General features: G+C 38.7%; 1 protein-coding gene across 9 annotated transcripts in view; it reads left to right on the forward strand.

Moving 5' to 3' along the window:
- adgrg6 (adhesion G protein-coupled receptor G6) overlaps nt 1–26,218 on the forward strand; it is a 70,410-nt gene extending 44,192 nt beyond the window's left edge. For 7 of the 9 annotated variants that reach the window (XM_032585392.1, XM_032585394.1, XM_032585393.1 and 4 more), the window contains 21 exons: nt 917–996; nt 1,493–1,539; nt 2,548–2,574; nt 2,656–2,789; nt 3,431–3,542; nt 4,522–4,592; nt 5,351–5,415; nt 5,502–5,626; nt 5,734–5,899; nt 6,183–6,326; nt 6,404–6,520; nt 7,253–7,298; nt 7,506–7,612; nt 8,134–8,261; nt 8,350–8,621; nt 10,077–10,167; nt 10,376–10,526; nt 10,674–10,806; nt 11,566–11,667; nt 13,795–13,950; nt 23,119–26,218. In XM_032585392.1, coding sequence (XP_032441283.1) covers nt 917–996; nt 1,493–1,539; nt 2,548–2,574; nt 2,656–2,789; nt 3,431–3,542; nt 4,522–4,592; nt 5,351–5,415; nt 5,502–5,626; nt 5,734–5,899; nt 6,183–6,326; nt 6,404–6,520; nt 7,253–7,298; nt 7,506–7,612; nt 8,134–8,261; nt 8,350–8,621; nt 10,077–10,167; nt 10,376–10,526; nt 10,674–10,806; nt 11,566–11,667; nt 13,795–13,950; nt 23,119–23,330 — 2,486 coding nt within the window. In that variant the 3' untranslated portion in view covers nt 23,331–26,218. Of the gene's footprint in view, nt 1–916; nt 997–1,492; nt 1,540–2,547; nt 2,575–2,655; nt 2,790–3,430; nt 3,543–4,521; nt 4,593–5,350; nt 5,416–5,501; nt 5,627–5,733; nt 5,900–6,182; nt 6,327–6,403; nt 6,521–7,252; nt 7,299–7,505; nt 7,613–8,133; nt 8,262–8,349; nt 8,622–10,076; nt 10,168–10,375; nt 10,527–10,673; nt 10,807–11,565; nt 11,668–13,794; nt 13,951–15,393; nt 15,436–17,614; nt 17,633–23,118 lie in introns of those variants that run through there. The other 2 variants (XM_032585395.1, XM_032585396.1) reach the window with 2 other exon arrangements.
- Nucleotides 26,219–26,618: the final 400 nt, after the last annotated feature.

Here is a 26,618-nt window from a genome sequence, read left to right on the forward strand (position 1 = left end):
CGATTTATCTTGAGTTGTTTTCCAAAGAAAAGTGGCCAAAATTATTCAGTTTTTAAATGTGCAAAGCTGTCAAAAGGCCTGCAGGCGGAATATTAATAAAGAACTCATTTTTAGGTCTTTAGTTTCAATAAAAATGTTAAAATAGGGAATGATTTTCCTCAGTCAAGCTCAATTTAGTTTCTGTCAAACTCCATCTACTGCTGGTAATCTACTGTCTGTCTGCAAAACATCACCTTAATCTGCTGAACTTCTCGTTGGACATTGCCCTCTAGTGACAAGGCTGCACAAAATAGCTGATCAAATTGTTTTACATTTCATCAACCAGCAGATTCTCTCCTGAATTTGGATGTTTTATTTGTGCATACCTGGAATCGGGGATCAGCTGCAGCAGCTCAGTCAAATCCCTCCAGTGTTACCAGGAAGATAAAAATAAGGAAAGTGATAAACCTCAGATTTTGGTTAAAAACCTTTTGCTTTCTGCAGACAGTTAGATAATCTTTAAGGCAATCAGAAGGTTTTCTATTTGCATTGCAGTAATGTGAGTTTATTCACCAAAATGAACTAAACTCCCTCCATTCATGTGTTGCTGAACACATTCTCTATTTTCCGCTCAGTTTGAATGCAAACGATCAAGACTGGGGGAAATTGGGCTGAAAGGTGGAAAATCTGTTAAAGATTTAGGAAGCTAGCAGCACCGCTAATGAAAAGGTTGCGGTTGAGAGAGAAGAAAGCTCTCGTTTTGTTGGCTGTTATCTGCTGAGCTGCACTTTTCCTCCTCACCAGTTCTCTGGAGGTTAACATGCCTCTACTGGCTCTGAGTGCTTGATTCATCTCCTGCTGTGAGGCGCAGAAACAGAAAGGTCTCCACTTGAATGAAAAGCTCTGACTGTGGGATGGTTTCCTGGTTTTTTTGCAGACGGTTTGTTCTACCGGGTTTCCTTCACGGTGGAGTCTGAGCTCAACCTGCAGGCGGTGCAGCGAGCCGCCGCGCTCTGGGTAAGATGGGACAAATGTTCCCACAATTCACCCTGAAAACAGCAGGAAAGAGCTGAGCTGAAGCTTCATCAGTATGGGAGAGGATTAGGGCCAAAGATAAAGAAAAATATGACTTTCTCTCAAAGTTATTCTCTGAATTCTGACATTAATCATAATATTCTGATTTTTATCTCAAAATGTTCACTTAATTTCCACTCTTTTCTCAGAATTTAAACTTTAATCTCAATATTTAACATTTCTGAGAATTCGAATTATTTTTCTTAGATTTTTTACTCTTTTTTTTTTTTTTAATTCTGACTTTTTCTATCAAAATCTTGACTTTAATTTTAGGATTCTGTCTTTTTTTTTCTCAGATTTGTGACTTTTGACCTCAGAAGTTAGCAGTCAGATTTTATTTAATTTTTTTCCAGTGGGCCTATTTCTCTTCTGAACATCAGTTCTCATCTGTTTGTGATCTCTGGCTGCTGCTGAGTGATCAATGTGTTTCTTCTTGCAGATGAATCAAACTTTTCAGAACTGGACACATTCTTTGGATAATATCAGGTAATTCTGCAAACTTTCTTTTGTCTTACAATCCAACACAAGCTGATTTTATTGGTGCAGTTTTGTATTTTATTCTATTAAAAAGATCATATGTAAGTAGTTCCTGCTGTGACCTTCAGGATGTTTTAAAACATTTTATTCACAGATTTACTTTCGTCTCCATGGCAACATCCAGTGTCCTAATATAAAACTGTTTACTTCATTAGCTTGAAGTCACATTAGACAAACCGGATAACTTAATATTTTTAATGTAACCTCAGTCAATTAGTTGTTGTTTTTCTTTAAGATAATATTAAAAAAGAATCAGGGGGGAAAAAAGCAGCCATAGTCAAATTAGCTGGCAAACTTAGAATTATTTAAAATATGTTTCAATATTTTGTTCTTTGTCTGCTTCTTTAAGAAGAAACACTTTTTGATTCTTTTATATCAACACAACTGACAATATGCTTTTGTTCGTGTTTGTCTGAATAATGTTAGTCTCCTTATGTTTGCAGTTTTCTGGAACTAAAATCCAAGTTTTCATCTATTAGCTGCTGACTAAAATTTGTTGAACAAAATAAATGAGGAAAAATATGTGTGTGACAGGCTAAAACAAAGAGCCAAGAAATTAAATTCACAATTGGTCCAAAATGAAGAGGCTTCACTAACAGGGAACGCTTCCCTAAAAGTGTTTATTATCCCAAATAAAGGGATAATAAAAAGGAAAATGTTTATTTTTCTGTTTCTAATTGAGCCAGGACTCTGTCTGTTACTACTACTGCCATCTAGTGGACGTTCACTAATACTACAGTTGAACGTCAAAAGAAAGATTAATACAATGATCTTTAAAAATATCTAAAAACAAATCAAAAAATGTTGGAAAGAGAAACATTGTAAAACAATTTAGATACAAACACTGGCTATTTCCGCTAAACGACTAGATGTTTTTATCTGTACTTTATTACATCTTATCATGACTCATGTTCCAATTTGTTTCTGTTGTTTCTTTATTTTGATCTGTTTTTCCAGAGTTCAGCAGGACGCAGCCTTGAACAGGTGAGGGTTTTTTTTTAAGCTTCAGGCCTCATCTTCAGGTGATGATCAGTTTAAATCTGAGCTGAAAACATTTCGTCTCAGTTACACCTGCCAGGTGCTGCTGATGATCACCAATGAGAGTCTGGGTGAAGCCGACGTGTTGGACCAGCTGATCAACAACCCGGCCGGTACCAGCCTGCTGGGCCGGGCTGCCGACATCAACGTTCGCCAGATCGGTCAGAGACGAGTTCAGCTGTCAAACTGGAAACTTTGGTTTTAGATATTTGTAGAAAAAGAACAGAAGTAAACAGAATTTTGCTAAAAATAAAAACTTTTCTTCTCTCCTTCTCTGACTTATCACTTTAGTTTTCTTCATATAACTCCTTGTAATGCCACAATATGTAATAATGTAATAAAATTGGACTTAAAAATGTAATAAAACATCATTAAAACCACATTATATAATAATTTAATGACATCCTTGGACACATTTTGCTCATTTTTTTTAGAAATTATAATATACTAATGTGGCACATTATGAAATAAACTGTGTTCATCCTAATTATAATACTTCTATCATGTTGAAGATCATTTAAATTGAAAGTTTGGTTAATAAATACTCGATTTTGGTCATTTATTTGAGCTTTAAAACTCATTTGTTGTTTAATAAGGCAAAACAATTCAAAATACAGTCAGGGATTTTCTTACATTCTGCATAGATTATTATATAATAGTGATTTTGATGTTTTGTTACATTTTAAAGCCGTATTTTATTACATTACTTCATAATTTGGCTTCTCTTTGTTATGAACGTGTTCCTCCTTCTTTTCTCCTGTATCTGTAACATGTTGCTGGTGAATCATCTGTTTCCTCACAGAGAACTGCCCAGAGGACAACCACCTTCAGTACCTGTGGTCTGAGACCAAACCCAGAGTCTCTCACTTCCTGCCTTGCTTCCCCAACAAGGACCAGAGCGCCTCCAGAACCTGGTGAAAAAATACTGCCGTTAGGCTGAAGTAAAACTTTGTAGAGGCAGTGAGTTCATGTGGTGTTTTGGGAGTATTTTCCAAAACAGCTCAGGATCTCAGACTGTGAGAACATTTCCTTTGCTCAACCTTCTTCTGATCATATTCTTAAAAATTTCACCTTCTTCTGCTTGTTTTAATCTAAAACTAGCCGATATTTGGAAATGTTTCCTCCAGGTGAAGGTGAACAGTCCCACAGCATAATACCACCACCCCCATGTTTCACATTCTTTTATTAAGCTTCATCAGTGTGGGGTTTTTTCCCCTAATTTTGCCGAATTTGGGGAATGTAAAGAATAAAAACTTTTGTCTTGCCACTTGACACAAAAGCCCAGAAACATAAAGAATAAAATAAACTGATGTCAGATGTTCCATACAAACAGTTTTATTAGTGTTGTGGTTTTCCTTTTGAAAGTTTTTAATCACTTTTGGAGCGATGTCCAGCTCTTGGTATCGTTTCATGTTTTCTGCACCTGCTCCCGATTAGCTTCTGTTGGTCACGGTTTATCTAATCGCTCTGAAACTTTACAAGAAAGCTTAAATCCTCGTAAATCTTAAAGAACCCTAATCTCATTAATTGGAAATCATTTTATCTTCTCTGAAGTGTAAATTGAATTTTAAATGGTGTTTAAGCAGGGCCGTCCGGCCCCCGGGTCGCTGGAGAACATTTTAAATCTGATTAGCTTCGCTTTGAGACGTTTCATTAATCACTGCTGGCTGAACAAAGACGCCCAGCTCTGATTATTAATAGTTTCACTTTAAAAGCCATGAGGCCTTTATAGATAAAGTCTTAGTGATTAAACTCCTACTGATGACAAACTCTATTCATTATTGTTTCTAATATAGTGATAATATAGAGCTAATATGTAATTAGATAAGATAAATCTTTATTGTCATTGTCTCACAACCGTCACATTTAACCTGTTTTTGTCACTTTTCCCAGTTTGATTCACCCAGAAACCTTCCAGTCTCACTGGTCGACTGCAAACCTCACCAACTGCTCAGTTACTGCAGGTACTCTCCAACTTAAAGCACATTTAAAAATAAAAATATAGCTGTAAAAAATTAACATAAGCTTTCATTAGCTGAGTTTATTTAACCTGCTTGGTTAAAATTGACCGCATGACGTCGGCCTCTTAGCTGAATCTTGATTTATTTTTACTTAAATTTTATTTAGTTTTTACAGAAGGATTGACGATGTAACAATAATGTAAGATTATGTTAAAAAAAAGTGTGAATTAATAATTCTTAATCTAAAAATTTGTTTAGGACTAAATTATATACTGTAGCTGTAGGATAGAGTAATATTTATTTTAAAACTGAATCTTAACTTTGAAACAATTTCTGTGAGATTAAAATACACTTATGAAAATGCAAAAATCTTATTTCTACTCCATTTCATCTAAAATTCCCATCATTGATGTAAATTTACCTTTGTTTATCTTAATTGATCTAAAATTATATATATTAATTCAAATTTAAGTATGTCTTAATTTGGGATAAATACATTTTCTGAAGAGTTTAGGAGTTTAAATAAATTTTGATACAAAATTGTATTAAGTCTTAATGTATGCATTAATGTAATTTATATTAAAAATCATGAACAAAAAAAGTCTCATCTGGCAGTCATATTTTAACATGAATCTGATCATTAATTAAACTTAAGTGCAGATTGATAGACAACATTAGATTTAATCATGTTTGCCTAAATGTCTATAAGTTTCCACATTAACCCTTAAAGGCCTTGAATTGAATTTATTGTGTTTTTGTAGAAAATGCGGCTGGCGTAGCGGAGCAGCTGGCAAACTTCACCAAGAACACTCTGTCCTATGAGGAGGTTGGACTTCACAATGGAAACTCATCAGAATAAGAATTAGAATGAACTGAACCAACTGTTTGTTTTTCTGTCCTTTTGGTCTGCAGGTCTCTCAGGTTGTGACGAAGGTCCAGGAACTGGTCAGCGTTGCCAAGATTGACACGGCGGTGGCCGAATCGGTCGTGAATATCATCTCTAACGTCATGGTCAGCTCAGAGAAAGCGTCCAACATGTACGTCTTCCTACAGTCGCACTCTGATCGCATCATCCGGCCCTGCTGGACCAGATCCACACGCCTACTGCTGAGGACACTCAGTCTTTTACGTTTTTGTCCTGCAGAGCTCTGAAAGCTGTGGATGAACTGGCTAACAAGGTGGAGTTTGATGGACCATCGGTTAACATCAACTCTAAAAACCTGGCTCTGGGTGTCCTGGCGCTCAACTTCAAATCCTTCAACGAGACGTCATTCAGCGCCTTCTTCCCTCCAAACTCCATCGACCCCATGGTAACCGTCATGGAGGGTCAATCCCCGCAGGATGAGCATGTTCTCATGAATCCTCTTCCAAAGTGCTGATTTATTTTTTTTAATTAGCAAAATGCTATTTTGTTTTCTTTCTTATAAATCAACATATTGAGATAAGCCTCTTCAAATAGGTTTTTCTGGCTTTTATTGTATTTCTTACTTTTATGAATGAAATTATATAACTCTTTGTATCTTGTGTTGTTATATTATGCGCTGTCCCTTTTAAATGAAACCAATCAGCTGAATTGAGTCATTCCTGTGTCAGATCGAGTTCAACCGGACGGCCAACCCGTTGGCTCAGGTCACGCTTCCCGCCTCCCTGCTGTCCGGAATCTCTGAGGGCGTTTTCAGCCGGTCGTCTCTGTCCAGGATCAACTTCATGTTCTTCAGCAGCCCCAGCCTCTTCATGGTAGGCTGGCAGGGCTGAGCTTCATCAGTGAGGATGAGGGGAACAGCAGGTAATGTGTTTCTGTGTTTTGTCCCCAGAAAGAGCAGAAAGGTTTGTCTCTGAACAGCTATGTGGTGGCCAGCAGCGTCGGGAACCTTTCCATCACGGACCTGCAGGATCCGGTGAAGATCGAGATCGCCCATCTGTCTGATCAGGTGCAATTCTGATGCTTCCTGTCATTTATTTTTACTTTATGCTTCTTTATTTTTTACCCTATTTATATTTTTTTAATTTTAAATATTCCTTCAGATTTTTTTTAAAAATATTTTAATCTGAACCAGTTGGCTACAGTTTGAGTTATTAGAATTAATTTTAATTTGGATTTTATTCCATTGTCAATGTTTTGATTATGTTCATGCTGGTTGTCTTTATTTTATTCTCAAATATTGTTTTGCTTTTCTATGCTTTGTTTATTTTATTAGAGGTGAATGTGTATTCCTTTTGTCTTTAATTTAAATTTTCTGTTTTTATTGTTTATTTTAATTACTAATGGATCAGTTTTGGTTTTTATTTCATTCACTCAAAATGTATAATTTTGGTGTGATTTTGTTTGTTCATATTTAAGGTTATATTTCAAAACAAGACTGGGTACAGGTGATAGATTTAAACATTGTGAATATTTTCCAGTTGAATTCCTAAGAGATATTTTTTTGTTTCTTCAGTAATTTATTTGGTTTGCTTTTAATCTCTCATCTAATTTTTAAAATGATTATTGTTTCTCTTTTTTTAATGTAAATTCAACTCCTTTTTGTAGTTTTTATGTATTAATATTTTTGTCAGTGTGTTTTTCAGATATTTTCCCGTCTTGGAGTATAGATGAAAATGTTATTCTATTTTCTTTTTATTTTATTTTTTGTTGAGCTGCTTCTTTCCTTGTTTCCTGGCAGGCGTCGTCGCGTAGAGAGTGTGTTTTCTGGGACTTCAGCATGAACAGTGAGTCTGTCTCAGTTTTATCCTGGAGTTTCTTTTGTGCTTCAGGTCACAAGGTTGTTCTGATATATTCAAATATTTCTACTTGTCAATTTTTGCTGTAAAGTTCCAGAACAAATCATACTAAGAAAACTGTAAACCCAAATGAACATAATTTTATTTAATAATGATAAATTAATCAACAGTTGTAATCTGTTTGACCGCCACCAGGGGGCAACGGAGGCTGGAATAACCACGGCTGCAGCTTTTCTAAAGAGTCGACCTCCAGCAGAACCGTCTGCCTCTGCAACCACCTGACCCACTTCGGCATCCTGATGGTGAGACGCATCGCAGACCGGGATTAGGACGCATCCATCAGACGTCACCGTTCACATTCACAGCTGCTTTCCTGAAACAAACATAAACATAACAAACATCTTTTATAGCAAAAAGAAAATTGTTATAAACTTTGGACAGTCCTGCTGGTATGCAGCCAGAAGTTAGTTAATGTTGTGAGCATATAAATCTTATCTCCGGCTAACCTCAGACTTCATTCTGAAAACAAAATCACATCTTTCATTTTTCTGGCTTGCGATGGTGTTTGAGAACATACAAGTGGATTCTTGAGGTCATTTAAACTCTCGAACTCAGTGTTTTGGTTCAAGCTAAGGTGGAAAAACATCTCAATGTCCAAACCTACCATGCAAGTGGTTTTGTTAATAAATGTTTCTAAAAATAATGAGCAAAACAACTAAATTCAACTTCTCAGAAAAGAAAGGCAAAAGCAGGCGAGCCTGGAAAATAAACCATCAGTGAAAAGAAATCCTGAAGAGTTTTCTGTGTTTCTGATTCCCTGCAGGACATTTCCCAGGCTTCCTTCATAATAGATCCAGAGAACAAGAAGGTCCTGACGTTCCTTTCCTACATCGGCTGCGGCATCTCGGCCATCTGCTCGGCTGCCACGTTGCTCACCTACATCGCCTTCGAGTGAGTCCAGTCGCTGGTTGATTCACTGGTTGGAGTTAAAACCACCATTCAGAGAATCAAGTAAACGTTCTTTTTTCCATCCTCCCAGGAAACTGCGACGGGATTATCCTTCTAAGATCCTGATGAACCTGAGCACGTCGCTGTTGTTCCTCAACATCGTGTTCCTGTTGGACGGCTGGCTCGCCAGCATGGTCGACAGCGAGGGGCTGTGCATATCCGCAGCCGTCCTGTTGCACTACTTCCTGCTGACGTCCTTCACCTGGATGGGCCTGGAGTCGGTGCACATGTACATCGCTCTGGTCAAAGTCTTCAACACCTACATACGCAGATACATCCTCAAGTTCTGCATCGTGGGATGGGGTGAGCTCTTTATTTTTTATAGGACTATGATTAATTTGCAACTCATTGAAAGTTGAGATTTGGCCAATTGTTGCTGATTCTTGGAGTTATATTTTACATCTTAGGCTAGTTGATGTCCAAAAGCGTGCAAGTAAAAAATGCAAAAAGCATGCTTTGTTTTCCAAATTGATGTATTTTTGTTAACTGAATGTATTTTAATAATTCCTATTAGTACAACTATATGGTTAATGGAGCTATTATTAGTTTTATTTAGTTAAATATTATTAGTTTCTTTCCAAAACTGCCTCAAAAACTGTGAACTATATTTATTCAATTTTAATTATTGAGTGTGACTAAGTCTGTTTTTCCGTAGTCGGTAAAGATATTTTGTCCTACTGACATTAAAGTTACAGCAAAAAAAACGCAGGCTAATAAAAGAAAAACATTTATTTCTTACCTGAGATTTTCTGTCAAAGGTATAAATTTGTCACTGAAAGTCTCATACAAAGAAAAACATAAAACTCTATTTGCTGTCGTCCCATTTAAACCATTCCTGAACTGCATCCAGGGCCACAAAAAACTAATCCAAGGGCCGCACTTTGGGCCAGTACACATTCCTTCATTTCAGGCTGCAACACGATTCAAAAATCTTGGATGAAGAGGCCAGTTCAGCTTTAGACTGATCCATTCATCTAGACCATGAGTGCCCAGCTCCAGTCCCGGTTCCTCCCCGGCCTGTCGAAGGTTTATCCAGCCCTGTTTCTGAACCATCACCTGTTTCACGTGTGTCGAATCAGGAAAAGACCCGAAACATGCAATATACCGGCCTTTGAGGATCAACTTTGGACATCACTGATAAATATCCATCTGCGTTTTTCATTTCCCACATGCTCCTATAAATTCATTAATAGAAAAACTTTTGTTTTGCATTTTTAAAAATTTATTGATAAATCTAAAAATATGAGTTAAATTCCAACGACAAAAAAGAGGGGATGTCTCTGGACTGCAGAGTTTAGAAACCTGAACTGCAACAGGAACCCCCGTTCTGCTGGACAGCTGAGACGTATTACAGAAACATTGGGACTAATCACACCTGGAACCTTTCATGACTCGATCTCATCAATGCAGGAATGTCTAAAACGTTGGAAGAACAACTGGAAACAATAGAACCTGGGAAAAGCCTTTTATGGGATGCACTGCAAGCTGAAAACAGGGATAGATGGGTGGAGGAGCCCAAACTGTCAACTGAAAGCTTTAAGGCTCTGAGTTATTTGCATTCACCAAAACATCAGGGAAGGAAGGATTTGTTCACTTCGTGAGCAATAATTTCCATTTAACTCTGAGCTACTCCGAAAACATCCAGAAGATGGAAGAAGAACAGACTTTAGCGTGGAGGCGATGCATGAAGTAGGCCGGCGTCAGAAACTCATCCAGAGATCCTACACAGTAAAAGTTTTCCTCTACGCTTTCTTCCAGGTTTACCTGCAGTGCTGGTGGGAATCGTTGTCACGGTGAATAAAAACTATTACGGCGTCTTGAAGGACCACACCGATGAATCAGCAATGATGTAAGACGACCATATTGTAACCGGTCTGGTAGAAACCAGAATGTGTTGTAAATGAAGTTTTTATTGCTGTAGAAATTGTTGTTTCCTCTAAACTTGAATTTTACTGAAAGTAAACTACGGCACTACGGCAACCAACAGCTGAGGTGGGACGTCACTGAAGCAACCAAGGACTTAGCAGATGCTTCTTGTGTTGCATGTTTCCTCTCAGGTGTTGGATCAAGGAGCAGAGTGTTTTCTACACAACCTGCGTTGGTTATTTCTGCCTGATGTTCCTGCTCAACGTGGCCATGTTCATCGTGGTGATGATGCAGATCTGCGGCCGCAACGGCAAACGCAGCAACCGCACCCTGCGAGAAGAGGTCCGTTCTCACTGTTTTTAACTTACAGCTGAACATTTCTCAGTGAAATCAGCTTTTGGTGATGAGATTAAGGCCAAATGTGTCCAGGATATCTTTGAACGTTTTATTTGAAATGTTTAAATAGTTAAATCTTCCACTGCGATCCAGATTCTTCGGAACCTCCGGAGCGTTGTGAGCCTCACCTTCCTGCTCGGGATGACGTGGGGCTTCGCTCTGTTCGCCTGGGGACCCGTCTACCTGACCTTCACCTACCTGTTCACCATCTTCAACTCTCTGCAAGGTGCAGCGTCCATTACCACTAAACCGAACTGAACCGAACCGAACAGAACTGAACCGAACCGACGGCTCATGACTTTAGATGTCATCTAAACATTCAGGGTTCAAATGAGGGAGGAAGAAATTATTTTAATCTGAGGAGATTTCAGTGGTAGTGGCTCAAGTTTGATCATCCATCCATCCGTCCATCCATCCGTTCGTCCATCCGTCCATCCATCCATCCATCTGTTCATCCATCCATCCATCCGTCCATCCATCTGTCCATCAATCCATCCATCCGTCCTTCCATCCGTTCATTCATCCATCCATCCATTTATCCATCCATCCATCCGTTCATCCATCCATCTGTCCGTCCATCCATTTATCCATCCATCCATCCGTTCATCCATCCATCCATCCATCCGTTCATCCATCCATCTGTCCGTCCATCCATTTATCCATCCATCCATCCGTTCATCCATCTGTCCATCACTCCATCCATCCGTCCATCCATCCGTCCATTTATCCACCCATCCATCCATCCATCCATCCGTTCATCCATCCGTCCATCCATCTATTCATCCATCCATCCAGTGAGATCTTTTGGCTTTTTGGTCTCCTGTGAAAAAATGTCTTTTTTATTTTTGTAATCTGGATGTTCAGATTTTTCTGTCTCTATTTATTCAGGTTAAAAATTGCTTATTGTTCAGAAGACATGATTAATAGTCGCTTCAGTAAAAGTCTCAACCTAAAAATGTTTTTGTCTGATCTCCTCTCCTCTCAGGTCTCTTCATATTTATCTTCCACTGCGCTCTGAAGGAAAACGTGCAGAAGCAGTGGAGGAGATACCTCTGCTGTGGCCCCTACAGGCTCTCAGAAAACTCAGGTATCCGTCCGTCCGTCTACCTGCCTCGTTTCCCCACAGGAAGCCCTTCGGATTTGTCTGCCTGGCTGCTGCCAGGTTCACAGAGCTGTGAGGGGGAAAAAAAGGAAGGACAGTTTAATAAAACCTAAGTCACCTCGGCTCTGTAGCTAATAAAAGCAGATAAAACGCAGCCGTCTCTCAGGGAGAGGAATGTCCTCCAGGTGCAGTCAGTCTGAGGACGCTGTACTCAACAACACTCTGTGAACATCCAATATAAAGTTTGACTTCATACTCAAAAAATTCCTCATTAAGTTTGTGTGTCATCGCCTTAGAAATGAGGAATTCCTCCTTAAGCCAGGATCACAGTCGTGTTCCTGTCCTGCCTGTGTGTGGGATGAACACAGCGAATTAAACAACGACCTGTTGGGCGTCTCAGCTGGACGTAAAACAAAAGCTGCTTTCCACATTACCTAAACTTTCCACTCATTGACTCAATTTGCCCAAAATTGGAGCACACAGAGCGAAGGATCTTTGATCTGGTAACCGGTAAATGGCCTGTACTTGAACATGACCCCAAATCACTTCACACTACGTTCAGTCTCATTCACACGCTGATGGGGGTGGGCTACTGGATAGTAGCTACAGCTGCCTGACAGAAGCCTGGCTGCCACACACCGCCGGTGAAGATGAAGCGCCTTGCCCAAGGAGCCGGGGTCAAACCAGCAACTTCAGGACGAACTCTTTCAGAACTTCTCTGGAGAGTCCTGCTCTCTCGGATTTTCTCGTCTCTCCACTCTTTTCTTTGAGGATTTGGGTCTGGAAACTTATGTTTTCTATCTTCATCTTCAAATTTCATATTTCTGTCAGATTCCATCTGGTTTTTATTGAATATATGGTAGAGTTGATAGATTTCATGGACTCTAACAATGTTCTCTCTTTTGGAGGAGAAACGGACCCGAAGCGTCACAGATCTCCCACCATACCTGGATCTTGATCTCATTTAAATAGAGATATGGGTCATTGATGATTAATGTGGTCAGGAAGAAGAATAAAATCTACCAGGGATAAAGTAGCAAATAAAAGTTTCAATATAATGAGCATTTGGACTGCAGACTATTAGATGGTTGACAAAAACCTATAAACAAAAGCCAAAACAAACTGAAGCTTCCACTAAAGTGGGCGGAGCCTCAATATTTGTTGTGTTTGTTCCCGATCGGGGAGCTGAGCGACGTAGACACCAACCAACCTGTACTACTGTAACCAATAGGAAAATTTGGTTGCATTTCCCGTCCTTCAACCCAAAGAGGACCACTCTAAGAATCAGACACATTTACACAAAAATATTTCATTTTGCCCATAACCCCAAAGACAGCAACCTTAAAGGGGCAGTATCATGTAAAATCAACTTTTTTGAGCTTTACATCATGTTATAAATTCTTTCCCTCATCACCAACATACCTGAAGTTTTACCTTGATTCGTACATGCATGTTTGAGAAATCCTTTAATCTCCATGGCAACCAGTCAGCTGTCCAAAATGCCTGGGTGGACCTAGCCCCGCCTTTGAGATGTAGCTCCTCCTCAGAGCTGCAGCGTCCAAGCTGCCCACTCTGCTCCTTCAGACTAGCCAGCAGCAATTAGCAAACACCTGGTGGAAGTGTAGCTCATTAAAGGAGCTGCTTCTCAGTGAAACACTGGTAAAAACTTTGTTAGGGTAAACAGAGGAGCCATGTTGTGATGACTTCCTGAAGAGCAGGAGTTTTTAAAGAGACAGGGCCCCAATTTCGATTTGTGAAATCAGGAAGTCATATTTGATATACATATCATATTTATAACAATTGAAGGTAACACAGTTAATCATGCTATGAAATGGCTCCATGTGCCTGGAAAACACACAACACTGCACCTTTAGGACCAATAAAATCTACTATTAGCGCTAAGGTAAAATATTGATTCAACGTTTAGCTTCTCTTTAAGACAAGGAAGCTGAAAGCCTAAACTAATACAACATTTTGGTAAATATGGAAGATTTAATGTAGTGTTTTTGTTTTTTATCTGATGACCTACAATTTCTACTCCAGGTAATCATCTGATGAGAACTAATCTGGAAGTGATGGTGTGATGGTACTGGTGTTGTTTCCCTCCTGCAGACTGGAGTAAGACGGCCACCAACAACACGAAGAAGGTGAGCTCAGACAACCTGGCCAAGTCGGTGTCCTCCAGCTCCTTCGGCTCCAGCACCATCAACTGGACCTCCAAGGCTAAAGCCACGCTGACACCGTTCTCCAAGCGAAACAGGAACACAGGTGAGACGCCTCGCTAATGAGAACCCCACATGAAAGTGTTTTCATGCTTGACAGATCAAACAAGAACCTGGAACAACGCTGAACACAGTAGTTTACTACATGAACGTCTTGCTGTGAGAAAATGAGCTCAGATATAAAAGAGTTTTTCCTTCAACCTTTAGGTCTGGAAACAAGGGAAGGAATCAAAGTTCACACAGTCGGACTTTGGTCTTTAAATCTACAGTGAACAATAGTTTACCAATCTTTCTACTTTTGGGGGGACGTTTCTGTTTCTGTCTAGTCTTTATAACCAATCAGGTTTTACAAAAATAAAATGTCAGAAACCGAAAAATAAACCTTGTAAGAAAAATAATTTATTACACATGACGCATGGGCGGTTCAGTCAGAAGGAGAATAAGATCCCACTCATCCTCTTCATCATCCTTAAGGACTCAGATTCATCTTATTCCTTCTTCTCACTGTTTTTGTCACCTGTAGTCCCATTTTTCTCTTTCTTATCCTTAAAATGCTTTATCCCACTCATCCTCCTCATTGTTCTGTGAAATCGCTTTTCATCCCAATCATCCTTCTTACCATTTTTTCCATTTATCCTCCTTGTCTTTTTCTACACCTTTATTATCACAGCAGTTCTCCCCATCTTTCTTTACAACAGTTTTGGCTTCACACATTCCATCCCACTCATCTTCTTATTCTCTACGACCCAACTTGATTCCTTATAGTTTTTTCAACCTGTTTCATCCCAATCATCCCTCCCATCATTTTTTGTATATTCCCTCTTTCATCCAATATTTTCTGGTTTCTATTCTTTATCTGTTTCATCCCACTCATCCTCTTCATTATTCTTTGCACTCCTTTCATCCCACTCATCTTCCTCAGCAGTCTTCACAACTGCTTTCCCACATTAGACCCATTTATTCTCCCCACCCTACTAACACTGAATTATTAATCCAATTAAAGCCATTTTCACACAGTCTTGTTCTCGGTCCAGTTTAGTCTGATCCAGTACATCATCCATGCGTGTCTCCACTTTAAATATCCATCCTCGTTGTTTTGGTGCCATCTGGAAAGTCCTAACTATAAGAGGTCTTTTGTCTGCTGAGGCAGAATAAAAACACCACATCTTATTGTTCTAAGCCATCAATTATGAGACAAACAGCCTCTTTGGACATCAATTGACGCTGATTAACTAGTAAACTTTGTTAATGATAAATTAAGCCTTTTATTTCCTCTAATATGTTTGTTGTACCACATTAGAGTTAGTGGAAAACACAGCAGTTGTTCTTTTGTAAGTAGATGATTGTTAAAAACAATCAAATCGGAACCAGGCTCCAGGCTGCCTGACTCCCTGTTTCCAGATTTTATGTGAAAACAGTCGTTGTTCTGTTCATTTTGTTACAAGTTCTCATGTGTGTGTGTGTGTCTGCCTCTGTGTCTGGTGTGTAGAAAGGTCATCAAAGCATTAACAGGAGGAAACCACCTGCAGAGGTAAAGATGATGTCATGTGATCCGCTTCAGGTTTCCCAAAACGCCTCTGAGTGAATCTGAATTATCCAAATCCTCAGATTCACGTTTTCATAGGATGAAAGTCCTGAATCAGACGTTTTGGGAAAATGCCTCCCGCTGAGTGTGTTGTGATTGGCTGCTCGCTGTGATGTCACACTGTTTCCAACCCGAGACGCTTTGAAGGGTTTGAAAACCCGAACTCCACCCGCTCAGAGCGTCCCGGGATGCAGAAACAAATGCCCACTGCCAGTCTGCATCTCTGCTAACATGTGTGGTGTGCTTTTGTTTTTTTTCTCAATAATTTGCAGTTATGGATTCTTAATAACAGCCTAATGGTGTGCTTCAGATCAGTCAGTCACTGATCGTTTGGGTTTGCTTTTTAGAATTAACACCAAATGTGAAAGGCGTCAAACATTGTTTATATGTTGGGATGAAATAAACTCCAGTGGGAGTGAAATAATCTGGCTTTCATTGGGTGGAATCACATGAAACATCTGTTCTCCAAACTCCACCAAAGCTGCAGTATTTGAATCATTTTTACAACCCTTTCATGAGCCGCCAAACCATAACGCACGCTTATGAGTTTAATCTGCAGATAAACAGCTAAGCTCTAAAATGTTGTTGTAGATCAGTTAATTCTAACTTTGAAGTTTTAAAATAATCTTTTTACAATAAGTATAATTTTTTTTGTCTTTGATACTTTCATCTTTTTTACAGAAAGTAAGACAACAAACATCCAGATCAGAGGTGGGCGATCCTGGTCCTGGAGGGCCGGTGTCCTGCAACTCTTAGACGTCTCCCTGGTCCAACACACTTTAACCCAACAGCTGAATCACCTCCTAAGTGCAGTCAGGTTCTCCAGAGTCCTGCTAATGACCTCATTATTTGACTCAGGTGTGTTGAAGTAGAGATACATCTAAAGGTTGCAGGAGACTTTTAGGCCCTCCAGGCCTGGAGTTGCCCACCCCTGATCCAGATGGTATATCCTGTTTTCATTGATGAGAACAGACCAAAACATTTCACTTCATTAAACAGAAAACATTTCTCATGAGAAAATATAGGAAACTGTAAACATGATGTGGGACCAATTTTGTGTTTTGAATCTAAAATGAATCACAACAATTTTTTTTAACAAAAATCAGACATCGTTTAAATAAAAAATTTTAATTTTAATTTGTTGTGACCCAAAAGTTCTTTCAACTGAGAATTTTCTAAAGTTGCTGTTAATCTGACAAATGAGCCTAAAACAAAGACAGATTCAGATTTCTTGAATATGATCAGTAAGTTATTATCATAAAACTTTAATTAGCCTGTGTTCACTTTTATTTTTTTGCATTTGGACCAGTTATGTTATGAAACATGATGTAATATTGCAAAATAAGGCACCATACAGGCACATCTTGCTGGTAGATATGATTTCTAGGAGTCATAAAATCTAATTCTCCTACAGCAGACAATGAGAACAAAACAAAAATCTTCTTTTGTGTACAACTATTCAGATGCAATCTGCCTTTCCTGATTTTGCTGAAGTGAAACAGAAATTTGGGAGTTTATTACAACCTTTCAGTCAATTTAAATTTAGATATTGATATTATGAGATATCAATTATATTTAATTTATAATATATATGGTGGGGTACTAGTAGGACCAAACCCAAGCTGTGTAATTTCCTAATTTTCTGATTTTTATTTATTTAATTGGGGTTATTTTGATGCTATTGGAGTTCCTTTCTGGTACATTTTGCACCACCTCTATGTACTTTGGGTTTTATTGGCACAACCTAAGGAATAATCACCAAGTCCACCCTATTGACATGAAACAAAGTGTTTCAGGCAGAAAGTAATGTGTGCTTTGACTTGAAAACATGTCCATTTGTTTTTACAGACCATTAAACCTGTGAATGAGTTTTCTAACCTATTCTAAAATCATTCCAACTTCTTTTCTGACAGCTGAAACTAGCGTGTATTATTGTGAGTTCAGTTGGACTTTAAGTGAGCACAGATGGTTGTATTTATTTGCATTAAGTTTTTGTCATTATCTAATTTTCTCTAAATAGTTTCCTCGTGTAAATAAGTATATAATTTTTGTTTCACCCACAATAGGTGTAATTTATCAGTGACAAATTTCACTAAAGTTTATTTGGCTCCCTGTGCCTTTTCAGAACACTTTTATTGGCTAATCATGGACGTGAGTGAAGTAAGAAGATTTAATTTCTGACAGTTTGAACAATTCTTCGGTTTGTACAGCTGCAGAAGATTTAATTCCTATTTTGTCTTTAGTTTGGCATTTTTACAGCACAGGAAGCGAGTCCAGCTCGGCTCGCCGCTGATTTGGCAGCTCACACGGTGGGCTTCCTTTTCACTGTATCGCCACACAACAGTCAGGAATAACAGATTAACACCCAAGTCTCAGTGTCTGATTTTCATCACCAGGTGGGCAGGAAGAGGATTGTTTGTCCAACACATTCCACAAATACACAGTTGGGTTGAAGCAGAAGAACATGGAGACCGAGTCAGCACCTTGCTAAGTGATGTTTTCTCATAGTCAGTGTCTCAGAAAGCTTCTTTTCCATCTTCCTTTTCAAACTGCTGCTCCATTTGGTAGAGAACCATCGACCTGATGACTTTCACCTGGAAGGAACCAGCACACCTTGAAGTTTCTGCCTCACTAAATAATCCGCATTCATCCTGTTATCTTTGGAGGGTGTCAGGAGGGCTGGTGGCAAGAAACTATGGCAAGCAATTAGTACCAAAAATAATACATATATTAACTATGAGTTCTAATGTGTAAATAACAGGATGCACTGTTTTTTGTGTGCAGTCAGTTTCCTCTAACCTACATTTTAGATATAACTTTGGGTAAAAGTGTAATACTGAGACCCAGAACCACAAAAAACTAGTGAAATGTGAAATAAATGACAATAAATACAATTAGAGAGGGACTTTGTCCACAGCTGGAGACACCTTCAGCCCTGAAAAGGGTCTTTTCAGATCCTGCAAACATGCAAATCTGTCTGCACAAAAATCTTTTATGATAAACTCTTATTTTATTCTTATTTTTTAAACCAGCTTTAATTTTGTCCATGTTTTAAATTAAAGAGCTTATTTCCTAACTCAATGAGAATCGATAAGTGAGATCAAGATTCTTAATTCCCATCCCTAGTTGCCACTCATTCTTTAATTGCAGCTCTGCGTTCCTGCAGGCATTCCTCTCCACACCGATACGCTGCAGCTCATTCAGAAAACATGTATTATTGTGAATCTCAATGCACTTTGACGTAAATAACATTACCATAGTTCAGGTATGTAATCTGTGGACATTTTTCAACTATTTCCCAAATGATGCAGGTACCAAATCTGGTCTGAAATCTTTAGCATCTCTGAGGATGAGTTTGTTGGGAATCCTTAGGTTGGATCAATTCATATTATGAGGAAGAGGTTTCTCTTGTTTCTCTTGTAGCCAAATTAGCTGCTATTTGTCTCATTTTGGGTCAAGTGGGAGGAAATGCTCACATTAAAACCCATTTATGACGGAGTCACTCATCCCGTTTGACCAGAGTTGTAACATATAGATCTGTTTTCTGATCTACGGTCGGACATTCAGAGAGGCCTGTTACCGTTTCCAGATGGATGGGAGTCCAGTCAACGTTCAGCCCCTTCGCAGCATATTAAACCTCATAAACCACAGATGAGCACACTGGAATAACACTCAACAATTTTGGAAGCAACACCTGATTAACTTCCAAGCATGACCAGAAAAACTTTCCAACTGTCTTCTGTTGTTTTGTTGGCAGCGATGGGAATGAAAAAATGTCTCCAGAAAACTTGAAGATTAACAGTGAGAGGACACAGGCTGAAAAACATTGCTCTTTTAATTTAAAAAATAATAATTTCAATCAAACTTTGTAGCGTGCTGCCTTTCTGTCCAGTGGTCTCCTGTCAGCTGGTCCGACAGTAAAACAGAACCAGGTCATCTTTCTTCGTGCAGTTTGTCACGCTTGAAGCATAAAGGACAGTCTGTTCTGATGTCCTAACAGGTTCTGATTAAAAACACGTTCTGTTGCATGATCAGAGATCTGCACACATGTAGGCCTCATTTTTCCTGTTATATCTGAGGAGCTTCAACCACAAGCTGAAGATGGCATCAGTGTCCAGTAAATGTTGATGCTGTGACAACCCTGGTACACTGTGGTCATCAGGTCACAGGAAGTTTCTTTGAGTTTAAAGTTCTTCAAAGTGCTTTAAAGGGGAAACAGATGAACAGACGGGTGGACATCGTCTACAACAACAACATTCTGATAGGCCGGAGCTGTTAAATAACGTTCAGTTTTTACAAAGTGTTCTGATGAAATGTCCCAGGATGGATTCATGTTTTCTGATTCCACCATTTTGATGCCAAAGCTGAATCTGTTGGTCACATTTTTGTAATCTGGGTCAGTTTGTGCCTCAAAGGGCCTTTCAGTCAGTTTACCTGTATTTGGACCCTCATATTTTATTATTTCTTTCCTTGAAAGTTGGACATTTTTCAGTAAAAATTCAAATTAACAGTGTTTATTAGTCCTTCCTAATTTGAGAAAATATGCTTTTATTTTCCCAGTATCAGAAAATTTTTTAACAAGTCACAATTTCTTAATCTAATAAAATAAAAACTGCTACAAATTTCCTGATTGAAGCCTATAACCCAGTTGAACTGGGCGTGACATTCGGACCTCTGAGGTAAATGTAGAGGACTTTTTTCAGCAGAACTCCTTCTCCGATGCCAACGAAGTCTTTCTCTGCACAGCAGGATTCAGATGGAGACTGAATGACTGACTGCCTGTATGACAGCATCACGCTGGCAACAGAAGAGGCCCAGCAAACACAAAATGTGCTTGATTTGGCCGGAGATGTGTACGTTAAGCATGGCTGCTTTGGCACCTGTTGCACAACAAATTCCCAAGAAATGTAAACCTCTAAAGGTGGATGGTGTTGATCCGGTATGCATTCACTTCGCATTATTAGTATGAATTCAGAATTCAGACCGACACGTCTAGCAAACGGATGGAGAATGCTAATGAGTTTTCTGCTGAAATTCACCTAATAATCATGTTGACTTTGGCACTTGGTCTCCTATTTATGCATGTATCCAACCAAAATATCTTGACTGACTTCACGGTTTCCTGCAGGATGTTTTCGATGGACCACAAGAACTATTAGAATCCTCTAATACTTTTCTAATAGTTAAAGTAACAAAAGCCCACAAACCCTTAACATGGACGATCTCACTATGGTGAAATCCTTTAGAGCTAAACGTTGCCCTACAGGCCATATGACAGAGAAGTACCCCAAATTCTCTTTTTTTATTAAAATAAAACAAAAAAAATGACTTCTCTTAACCTAAAAACCTGTTTCCCCTCTACTGTTCATTGAAAATAAAATATACACACTACTGATTAAAAATAAGTTTTTGTGTTTGCAAAAACTTGTCAATTACACCCAATGTGTGTAATGTGTTTCATGTAATTCTTTTAAAGCCAGTTTTAATTTTGTTTGAATCAAATAAAATGTGGGGCATATTTTAAATTAGAGAGTTTATTTCCTAACTCAATGAGAATCGATAAGTGAGACTGAATCTTTGCGTTTCTGTGGTTAGTTTAATTCAATGACCCAATGAGTTAAGCTGTAACTCATCACAGGGGATCCCAAACCAGAAAAGAAACATTATAGCTCTAGAGAGTTTTTGGTATTTCCCATGATGTCTTATTAAAATGATCCCAAATAACTCAAAAGGATTCAACCAGGATGCTTCCTGACCAGAGAAAACACTTCTCTTCATGCAGAGAGGCTCCATCACAAAGCTCCTTGTGCCATCTGAAACCAGCCACCTTACAGAGAAAAGTCCCATCAATCGTATCTGAAATCCTGTTCTCTTGGTCACGATTATGACTGCAGTTAAGGTTCAGACAGTAGATGAAGCGTCTTGACCAAGATGGCAACCTACTGGTTACCGGACGAACCCCCTGCCCCTTCAGCAGCACATAATTTCCATTCCTATTTTTCTAATCAATCTCTGTAGAAGTGATTGCAAATATTCAAAATATTTCCATTTCTGTCTGATGGTAGAAACGGTCTGTTGGCTTCGTAAATGAACTCTCATCCCAGCTGAGTCGTGTGGAGCTGAGAACATTCCTTCAGACAAAAAGAAGCTCTTAAGGTTTTCACAAGAATTAAAGAGTCTGTTTCAAAACATTTTCCTCGTGTTTTTACTGGCGGTTTGATCAGAACTGTTCAGCAGAGTGAATTTATTCCTCTGACAGTCCATGTTGATGATGTGCATCCATCCTCTGCTTCCCATCCTGCCTGGAGGGGCCGAGGTGTAATCCCTCTGTCTTCGTTCCTGCACAGGCTCTGGGAGCTGGAAAATGAAAAGCAAATATGAGAGAGGCTGCTGTTGTTGAGCTTTAACATGACACAGGCCGGCTTCCCTTGGCTCGGTTGTTTCATCTGCTGGTTCCAAAACCTTTCAGGGTTGAATAAAGTCTTCAAACCAACAAGCCACATTTAGAAGAGAATGTTTTTAAAAGAACGGCAACAGCCAAACTGGTTTGTGATGAGCTGGTCAGCTTTTACCAGGCTAGTTTTCAAATGCCAGTCGCCACTTATCCTGATGGACGGAGAAATCAAACTTTCAGACCTTATAGGTTTGCTTTTTAGTTTGGTTTATGTGGGTTAATCTCACAACGCCTCTTATGTAACATGTCAGATTAGAGGTGGCAGTTATGATCAACATAAAAAACACTTGATTATAATTTTTTAAGGAACTATATGGATGCCGGCACAATCATAGCTCCACAAACTTTTATTGTTGTTTACTGATACTTTTATGGAAGAAAAATTAAGAAAATGAAGGAAGGGTGTCCTGCAAAAACATAAAGTATTACTGAGTATTTTGGTTTAGTTTTTAGTGCAAATATTTTAGCATGAGCTTGTTTTTAGTAAATGGATTGAAAGGCTCCACTGACACATTATTTCACTTTCAACATGCAGAACATATATTGCTGAACATGTTTTCACTGCCTCCTTTGGTCTGAGTCTGATCCAGAGTTTCTCTTAGAGGTCAGCATGTTATCACGGTTTTCTCTGGTTTCTGGTTAGTATTTCAGACTAACTGGTGGTTGTGCATTACCCTTGGGTGTTTCTTTCTTTACCTGGTGGTCTGAGGTCTTGCATGAGTCTAGGACCCTAACCAGCAGAAAGCAGGCAAAAACATGATACCTGTGAAAAACAAAGGTTATCTTTCTGACGACTCCTAAATGAGATTACAGCCATGATTGGATTTGCAGTTTTCCATATTTTCTTGAATAACAGTGAATGCGTTCCCAGTGGGAATGTTATTTCCTGCTGGAAGCTCGTGGTGGGTGGTGCACAACATCACTGCACATCTCTGCTCATGTGCAATCATGAGCGTTCTTTTCTTTTACACATCCTGACCTCAGTCACATTCCTGATCTTTTCTTACTGTTGGTTGATTTTGAAAGCTGAGATTTTATCGTAATTTAGACTGTGGTGTGTTTTTTTTTTTAGTGTAATGACTCTTTAGATTAAACTTTTATTTGAAGTTTGTTGTTCTCGCTGCTCTGATTTTACATTTGCCTCCTAACTGTCTTGTTTCCGTCTCTTTCTGCAGACAAATGTTTCGCCAACCAGACCAGCCCCAAGTGCGTCTCCTCATCCTCTTCCTCCTCAGATGTGGAGCCCAACTCCTCTTCCTCCTCCTCCTCCATCCTCCCTGTCAGTCAGATGATTGACAAGGTGAGAGATTACTGCTCCACGCGCACCGACAACTTTTACAAAAACATCATCATGTCCGACAGTTTCGCCAACTGCACCCGGCTCTAGAGCTGCATCTCCAGGTTCTGGAAGACTTTTTCTTTTTGTAAATATTCACGAAACCCTTTCAGCCTCATTCTGGAACATCTTCAGGTGATTAAGGTGTCTCTGTTGTTGCCACCCAGAGGAGATTTTCAATTTAAAGGAGCTTGGGGAATCTTTGCAGATCTGACCGGAAACGTCTTCTGGAACGTTTCGTTTTCCACCCGGGAAAATGGATCAGTCTTTCCGCCGTCCTATAACCCACCTACAGTCTTAAGGAACGTGTTTTATTTTATTGTTTTCTTGTGTTATATTTGTTAGTTTGGTATTGTATAAGTAGTAGGAGTTTTACAATGTGGAAATCCTTTAGGTCGAGAAATTTGTCCAAGCTCAACTCATTAAAACAAAATCAGTGACATTAAAATCTAGTCCTGTCCTCAAGATTTCTATAAATTATAACATAATCAATAATTCCCTAAACCAGCTTTACTGCAACCCAGAAGATTTTCTGATGACCAAGGAACAAAGTGTCTGATGGCAGAGAAACAAAATAAATGATTAGAAAACATAACTCCGCACACAACTGCAAACCCTAAGAAGCAAAACAATAGTTTGGTGGGAGTCCACAGTTGGTTTCTGCATTCAGGGTCTTTCCTGGTGGTTATTGGTGGTGGACTTTAATTATAATATATATTTACATAAATCTAACTGAGATGAGACTGAGAACATGAATTAGAAATAAATATCTAGACCTCAATTAGAAATGTCCATTTAGACTTTCTTCACTTACAAAATCAGCCGAATGAAAGACTATAAATCATGTGTCAAAAAAACAATGTTATAGCAGCTCAACTGATTTAAACCACATTCTGAACATGTAAGAGCTATTTTGTTATGGTGTCGCTTGTAAAGTCACACTGTCAAAAATGAACAGCAACAATTTGGTTTATAAAGCTGAATTGGAGAAAAAAATTATTTCAGTCGCATGTTCACCGTTTAAAACTAAACATTTAATTAGAACGCTAAATATTTAATCAACCAACTAAATATTTAGCTCCAAACTAAATGTTCAGCAAGCTAAGTAGTTAGCTTTTAAATAAATATATATCTTGCAGATTAAGTATTTAGCTTCAAACTAAGCATTTAGTTATCAAGGTAAATGCTTAGTGAGTGATGTGTAGAAGTGGACTACAGAAATAAAAGCTGGATTTTACAAGCCTTCATGTCACTTCTTTATTATATATTTTCTTCCTTTTCTTATACAACATTTCACCTTAAAACAAATAATAAGCCACATTATTCTCAAAGCAGATGTTCACTGATTGTTCTAGAGGTTCACAAGACAGCTTTTATTTTGATATTCCATATATCAGCTGAATATTTAGCTATACGCTGCTAGATAGCATGTAAACGACTAATAGAGAGCTGGCTAAATGTTAAGCTACATGTGAGCTAAATATTTAGTGTGCCGTTGGTAAGCTGAATATCTAGCTCGGTATCTTTGATTTGAAACTGTGACATTTTATTAATGAATGCATAACATGATGAAATTATTTATTGACTAAATAACCCAAAATATTGCTGGTCATTTTTGACTGCATGTGTTTTACTACTTCAGCTATAATACAAAAACCTTTTCTGTATTTCCTGAGAGGTTGAAAGCTAAGTAGTGGTTAATATGGTGACATATTTACATATTGTATAAATTATTTTCTGGCAGTAAGTATGTTTTTAAGTGTTGTGGAAACATCTGGCAGTGACCACAAGATGCCTCCTGGATGCCATGAAACTGAATTCATTCAGCTCTGAGGTTCTGCTGCTGCTCATGCAGACAAAAACATTTCCAATCAAACTCAGAGAGGAATGCTACTCATCACTTTAATAATCTGTTTCTACACACAGAATAAGCTATAAAGAGCATAAAAACGCAACTGATTTAGCTTCTGCCTCCACCATGCAGCTCCACACACACAGAATGCTTTGGATGAATTTTGCTTACTGAGTGTTCACTAGAACCAAATGATCTTTTGCAAACTCTGCAGAACACAAAAAGCCTCCTGGAATCAGTTTGAGACTCGTCACGTCACAGGAACAAATCTTCAGTTAAAAATGACCCATAAAACCACCCAGTTTTTCACATCCAGGCGTCTCCAGGATGATGAGGTGCTTCAGTTTGGAGCGACCGGGTGGTCAGAGACGCTGATGCGATCCTACTGTATCATATAACCGCCGGACTGTAACAAAAGGGAAAGAGTCGGAGTCAGGTTGGAGAAAAATGGGCTGTTATGTTCTGTTGTCTTTTTTAATACTGTGATGTTTGTTTGTGGAGCCAAATTCTCTGTAAATAATGATCTTGCTGTTCGATGTGCCTTATTCTGTGGCCATGAGATCTGTGGATGCAGGAACGCTGCAGTCCGGATCGTTGTGAAGCTCCGAGTGCACAGGAGAACGGAAGAGACGGGAAAGACGAAACAGATTTTCTCTGCTTCATAAAGCTCAGCATCACGTTTGGCTCAGATTAGACTTTTGTGTTGTTAGGAAACTGATCTGTGTTTTGCATCTTTGATTTCTCTCTGCAGCTGTTTGGGTGAAGATTAAATAAATACATTTTATTGTTACATAAGCAGACTTCTTTCCCCTTAATGCTGCTTCATTTTACATTTGAAAGCTTGACCAACTGCAAATGGAGGCTCAATCAGTCTTTGTTTTTCCTGCCATGTTAGTTTTAAATCTGGCAGCTTGAACATGGAAAGAAACGTTTTAGGGTGAAAAACTGTGATGTCTGCACAAAAGTATGAAAAATGAGGGATCAATGTTTTGGAGTTTTCCACAGAGCTGCACATAACAAGTCATTTTCTTGTAATTTTCAATGTCTATGAGGCAGAAGGAATAAATAAACTCAATCAATCTTAGAATTAGGAACCTGTTTTGTGTCTTTGGCTTAAACATTGACCGCAGTCTCTAAGAATTAAAGGTTTATTTCTCCCATCTCAGTGGGCCAGTTTTCTGATCTTTCCCACTGGAAGAGGTTTACAGCGAGGGCTGTTAAACCCAAGAACTTTGTTTTTGGGAAAATTGTAAAAATTTTAGCACCACAAGTGAAATCCCATCCAAGTACCTCTGTGTGTTGGCAACGGTTTTAGCTAGTGGTACCTTAAAAAGGGTCATGTTCTGCTTTTCTATGACTTTTACCAAATAAGCCAAATATTCACATTGAAAACTCTTTCCTGAAGTTTGATAACTGGGAACAGGATAAAATCGCCCCTGCAGCTTTGGCTGCCAAAACTTTAAAAGTAATGGTTATGGATATTTAAT

Source organism: Xiphophorus hellerii, chromosome 15, assembly GCF_003331165.1.
Source record: "Xiphophorus hellerii strain 12219 chromosome 15, Xiphophorus_hellerii-4.1, whole genome shotgun sequence".
Taxonomy (NCBI): domain Eukaryota; kingdom Metazoa; phylum Chordata; class Actinopteri; order Cyprinodontiformes; family Poeciliidae; genus Xiphophorus; species Xiphophorus hellerii.